Raw genomic sequence first — 6248 nt, 5'->3', positions numbered from 1 at the left:
CATCTCATCAGATGGAGAAAAGCTCAATTTTGGTCTCAGCAGACCAAAGATCCTTTTTGACTTCAGAGTCTCCCACATGTCGGGAATTTTAGTCCAGATTTAATAGAGCTTTTTTCAACATTTTTTCTCTCTCTTTGTCACGCTACCATAAATCTATAAAGGCACTAGTATAACCACAAAAAAATCACTTTACTCTCCTCTTTAACCATTTTTAAATAAGGCAGCAATATTTACTCAGACTTCATTTTACTTTTATCTAGGAATTTTAATTTTTTTTTTTGTAAAAGTTCAAAAAGTGACAGTACGTTTATCTTATGTACAATTTTCCAGCTCTCTTTCGTATAAAGGAGTACATGAAGATGTATGAAACAATGCACAGAGAGACGTGAATGCTGCAGAGCTGGACATTTCACTCCCGTTCACGGCTGCCTTGATTTGACCACAAGGTGGCGTCGGAGTGGTTAATTCAAAAGTAGAGCAGCGACAGCAGACGACCAGACAGCGACTTAATGCTGTAATCCTTTGTGTACATTGATCAACAATATAAATTGAGTGGTTTCTTACATAAGCTAACAAACCAGTGAACCGGTGAAGGTGTGGGAAGCTGCATCATTCGTCAAGGCGTCAATGTTAATCATTCTCACCTGAAAACTGCGACTGGACTTAAGCTCGACTCTGTTTTTTCGGGCTGAGTCAACAGGGTGGTGGGAAGCACGGTGTTCTTCTTAAATCCTGAATGTCGGACATCAGCGTGACTCAGTGAGCGGAGTCATGGGAAAATCTGTGAATGAAGAGGTGGAGGAGGAAATAGAAGTTTAAAAAAAAAGCATTGTTAGCTTCAAATAAAATGGTGTTTCATAAACGCTGATAATTATATCAGTGAGTCACATTTTACACATTAAACAGGTGAAGCTTGTTTAGGACTTTTTTGTAGTCATCCTTCTTCATTACATATTTGTCTGTTTGTGGTCATTTTCGGCGTCTTTGTGGCTGTTTTCTGTTTTTTAGTCGTAGTTTCGTGTCTGTTTTGGTTTTTTTGTGCCACCTGGATAGTGTATTTGATCATTTTGTGTCTCTTTGGGTTGTTTTTTCTGCGTTGTCTTGATGCAAACGGACTTTGGTTGGCGGAATAAGAAACGACAGAACTTACTGAGAACAGAGTGTCGTCTGCGTACAAAAGTTTCCATGTAGGTCTTTGTCACAAAAACACAATCAGGCCTTTTGCTTCTTTCATAGATTTATCAGAGTTCTTCTTGAAGTATGACGAGTCTTCTGGGTTAAAAAATATACATACAGCAACTTGAATGATCAGTTTGGGTGATGTAGAAAGTGGTTTTAAAGTTTGTAAGTGACATGGCCTCTTAATGGGTATTTACAGTTCACTACAGCTGCTGACTCCTCTGAGCCAATGTGAACAGAGCCCACTCATTGGACTCAGTCACAAACACTGCAGTGGGGAAGTCTGACAAGCTTAGCAACCATCTGGAAAAGCAAATCATTGATCGTAACAAGTCAGGAAAGTCACTTGGAGCCATTTCAAAGCAGCTACAGATCCCAAGTTCTTCTGTACAAACCATCGTATCTCAGTATGACGTTCATGGTACAGCTGTGGCAAAACCCAAACTATCACCTGCTGCTGAGGGACGACTGGTCAGGACGGTCAAGAGTCAACCAAGAAAGACCAAAAAGCAGCTCTGAACGAATCAGAAGCTGCTGGAACACAGCTGTGTCCACAGGGTCTGACATCAACATGAGCTGAGAGGCTGATGAAGAAGGAAGTTCTACCTCCAGAAGCAGAACCTTAAAGTCTGATCACATGGACAAAGAAAAGGCCTTCTGGAGGAAAGTTCTGTGCTCACATGGAACAAACACTGAGCAGAAACATGTCTGGAGGAGAGAAGGTGAGGCCTTTAACCCCAAGAACACCAAACCTACCATCAGGCATGGAGGTGGCAGCATCATGCTCTGGGGCTGTTCTGGTGCTTCATATGAAATGTAATCATGCAGAAGGAGGATCACCTCCACGTTCAAACTTAAAATTACCACCAGAAGGTTGATCTTGGACACAGTTGGATGTTCTAACCAGACAATGAGCCCAAACACATTTCAAACGTGGTAAAGAAATGGTTCCGTCAGGCTGGAATGAAGGTTTTGGACTGGTCTCCCCAAAATCCTGACTTAAACCCATCAAGAACCTGTGGACTATGATGAAGAAACAAGTCTATAATCGCATCATTTTGTGGTCTTTGTGGTCATTGTGTGTCTCTGCAGGGTTCTAATATTTATTTGTGGTCATTTTGCTGCTTATTTTGTGTCATGCAGGATTCATATTTCTCTCCTTCCAGTTGCTTTGTGCCTCTTTTTTGTTCAGTTTGTTAGTCTCCTTATTTTTGCAGTCATTTTTTGACTCATATTTTTGTAATTTGCTGACATTTTGCATCGACCCTTGAAGCCGTAGACGATCTACAGACGGTCAGAACCAGTGAGTTGGCCTGTTGGACTGGAAACTCTCCACTAACTACAGCAGACATGCTGCAACAAGCTGAAGACTTCTTGCTTGCGAAACTTAAATTAGGGTGTGTAGCATCAGTTAGTGTTGAGGACGCTGTTGCAGCACCATCAGCTGATTTATCATCGACTGTGTTCTGTCAGAAGAACCGGTCCGGACGGTTTGTTCTTCATCTTCCATCAATCATGTCGGGTGTGGCTCCTCAAATTAATGTTTAGGATTTCTCTCCTGATACCTATAGGACCAACTGTCCTACTTTAATGTTGTCATCTTTCATTCTTGGGCTCCAGTCTGAGACAATCACACCCTGTTTGTCTGTCAGCAGTGAGAAACACCCACCTGTGGTTCAGGTGTGACCGGGAGGGCGGGGCTTCACCTTGGTCTCCAAACTGAACGCCGACCTGTTCTCAAAGGACCTTCTGCCTTCCCGAGTGAGCAACAGAAAGCAAAGTAAGTGCTCCTGTTTTCACATATTCATGCAGAATTTGTGTTTTTGTTGAATGTTGGAGGATGTCAGTGTGTTAATTGTGGCTCTTTATGTGAGTCCAGATTAAATGTGTTGAAGTTCTGGATGCTCGATGCTTCGTCTTCATGTCAGATTCTGAATCTACGCACTGATTACGGAGCAAATTAAAGCAACAGCTAGCATCGAACTTTATGAGTTGTGAGGACTTCTAGTGAAATTGTGTTCAACCAGCAAACCACACTGAAGCAGATAAATTAGTTTTTCCTCCACAATCAAACATACACTGTAAAAAAAAAAAAAAAGAACAGCATTTAACCGTCACTTAAAAACTTTACTGTTTACATATTTCCCCAAATAATATTAAATTACACGCAATAGCTCGTAAAAGTCCGAATTTACACTTTACCCTTAAAAAAAAAACAAAAAAAAAACAAACAAACAGGAAGTAATGAAAAACATGAATTTTTATAAATGGTTGCACGTTTTTTTCTGTATTTAAATGAAATATCGTTGTTTTACAGACACCGGAATTTTTAAAAGACAAATTGTGTATATTAAGAACAACAAATGGTAAATTATGTCCAATTGTTATTTTACAGATTTATCTATTAAATTAGCAAAAACAAAAAAACAAAGAAAACATGAAAGTCTGTGTTTTTACAATAGTTGTTAACATGTTAAGGGGGGAATCTGTATTTTTACAAATACTAGGTTATTCTTTGACATTGTGTGATCATAAAATTGAGGTTTTACTGTATTTAAATCAGCTAAATATGTATTTTTTAACAGATATTTGCTGTTATTGTCACCGTTTGTGTTACAGTTTTCAGCATTACAGTATTGCACCTTTTTTTTAAACAATATTTTTACAGTGTATTTTAAATTACTACTTGATGACATTTAATAGGAGTTTTTTTTCTTTTCAAAGTTATAAATTTAATTATTGTAATCATGAACAAACATTTTTGAAGTTGGCGAATTAAAAAAATAATAATTTGCTGACCTTAAGGTGAATAAAACTTTGTTTAAAAAGTAAATTTTATTAAGTTACATCAACTTGAATTTAGTTTCAAATTAGTTCATGCAAAAAATGTTTGCTTCAACTCCAACGTGACGTCAAGTTGATGCAACTCAACCCATCAAAACAGTGTTTGCGCCTTTAAATATTCATCTAATGATGTTTTCCACGTCGTTTCTCGTCACCTCTGACAGTCGCTTCCAGCCGACACCATGCCTGAGACTGCAGAATCCCACTCCCACACTCTGACCACCAACCGCAACTGCACCATCGAGCTCACCAATGTCACCACCAACTACTGTCTCGCCCGCCCAAGGTAAGGATCGCTGACGAACACGAGGCCTTTTCCTCAAACACACAACTGGTTATTCAGCTCGAGGTGAAATTAGATCAAAAATAAACTCCAAGATCTGCATTTTTAACACTTTGGGTCAATAAACTGAACCCCAGCAGAACAACAAGTAGTTCAGACCCTGGATGAGTGGAGCGAAGGCCCCGCCCATCCTGCAACGTAAAGCCACAGATTCACGGGTTTTCGTCTGTTATGCATCTTTTTTTATTTTATTTTGTGTCTTGTTAAAGTACTTCTTTTTTCTATTCCTTTATCATTTTTGTTGTTTTTTTAAAATTAATTTTTTTCCTATTGGTTGTTTTGAGTCTCTTTTTTGTGTCTCTTTTTGGTCATTTTGAGTCTCTTTCTGGCTTTTTTAACTGGTTTTTGTGTGTCTTCTTAGCTGTTTTTTGTTTATTTTTGGTGTTTTTTGGTCTCCTTTCAGTTGTTTTGAGTCTTTCATGTTTTTTTAAAATTCTGTCTCGTCACTGTTGTTTTTTGTTGTCTACTTTTACGTTGATGCTTTAGGTGCAGTGAGGTGGTTGTAGTTTAGGTCCATTATAGTACTGGTTCGTTCCCATAAGCAAACCCCTCATGACTTCCTCCACCTTCATATCTTTCAGGGTTTACATGGAGAGTGGCTTCGTCTTCAACCCCCCGCAGCCCACTGTGCGAACTGGCAAAACCGAGGTTTGCTCTTTTGTCAAAGACGACCACACGGCATCGGGCGCTGTGGGCGTCCTGACCTACCAGCTGTTCGACATGCGCAGCCGCCAAGGTACCGAGATGATGGCAATCATGTTCTCTGTGCCGTTTGACTACAACTTCTACAAGAACTGGATGGCGATCGGCGCCTACGAGTCCTCAGTGGACACCGACGAAAAGCTGTACAAAGAAATGTACAATAGCAAGGATCAGACCAACTTTGTTCGCCAGGAGGCCAACGGCTGCGGGGTGTTGTTCAGAGCGAGGGAGGTGGACCTGAGGGCCTGCATGTCCAACGAGGGCAAGGCCATCATCAAGATGGAGCTGTACGACAGGATGGGCTGATGAATGTGTTCGTAACGCTGAGAAGATGAAACCTGTCGATGCAGATATTCCTAAAAGCACTCTGTCATCCTTCCACTGTATCGGTGCTTTCAATGAATAAAAAACAGTTCAATCCATTTCTTGCCTCTGATTGTTTCTTTGCTTCATTTGAACGCATGATTGCAATGGTTTGTGTGCAGACGCACGTGAAAATGTTCATGAATTATACTTATAGCAAAAACTTAGAGAAACGCCTGTTTGTCTCAACATGCAGACAGCAAAAGCAAAACTCTGAGACGAAAGGTGTGGCCCATGAGGAAACCGACACAAGGTCGCTGGAAGCTCAACAAACCTGCTCGTCTCGGTGCGAGAACAAAAACAAGTACAGTTGTTTAGTTTTTGTTGGCTGCAGCTTCTGTCTTGACGCCTCCTCGCTCATACCTGAGGTGGAGCGTTTTGGGTGTGACGGGGTTCAGGTGCGCCCTGTGGGTGGAGACACCTTTGGGTGGCTCACAGATCCCATCAGGCGCCTCTAAAGAGCAGCACTTCAGGTCTGACAGTGCACCAGCGAGCAACACAGCCGTGATCCGGACAGGTAAGCTGAGTTTGAAGGTTTACTGACGCCTATTCTTCAGTGCTGCTGATGGATTCTTCTTCTAAACTTCTCCACAGATCTTGAGTTCACATCGACCTTCACCGCATCAGCATCACCATGAGCGAATCAGCAGAAGCCCTGGCTGCCAACCAGACCAGCCGAAGAAATATCACTATCGAGATCACCAACGTCACCGGCAAGTACTGCCTCATCGACCCCAAGTAAGTCACAGCAATCCTCACTTTTTCTCTTTTTTTTTTCAAATTTTACACAGTAGGTGCAGCCACCCTCCTTTTCTTT

General features: G+C 41.1%; 2 protein-coding genes across 2 annotated transcripts in view; both read left to right on the top strand.

The window, feature by feature from the left end:
* The first annotated feature begins 2859 nt into the window (after positions 1–2859).
* LOC103367385 (cytolysin RTX-A-like) lies at positions 2860–5490 on the top strand. The gene is made up of 3 exons (XM_008295391.1): positions 2860–2959; positions 4188–4309; positions 4948–5490. Exons 2-3 carry the CDS (start codon positions 4206–4208, stop codon positions 5372–5374), a joined length of 531 nt encoding a protein of 176 aa, XP_008293613.1. The 5' UTR covers positions 2860–2959; positions 4188–4205; the 3' UTR covers positions 5375–5490.
* Positions 5491–5845: 355 nt separating this feature from the next.
* The window catches only part of LOC103367386 (hemolytic toxin Avt-1-like), a 1625-nt gene continuing 1222 nt past the window's right edge, over positions 5846–6248 (top strand). The window contains exons 1-2 of the mRNA XM_008295392.1: positions 5846–5948; positions 6026–6169. Coding sequence (XP_008293614.1) covers positions 6066–6169 — 104 coding nt within the window. The 5' untranslated portion in view covers positions 5846–5948; positions 6026–6065. The remainder of the gene's footprint in view (positions 5949–6025; positions 6170–6248) is intronic.

Source organism: Stegastes partitus, unplaced genomic scaffold (genome assembly GCF_000690725.1).
Source record: "Stegastes partitus isolate 25-593 unplaced genomic scaffold, Stegastes_partitus-1.0.2 Scaffold1043, whole genome shotgun sequence".
NCBI classification, from domain to species: Eukaryota; Metazoa; Chordata; class Actinopteri; family Pomacentridae; genus Stegastes; species Stegastes partitus.
This window is presented reverse-complemented; position numbering and strand designations above follow the sequence as displayed.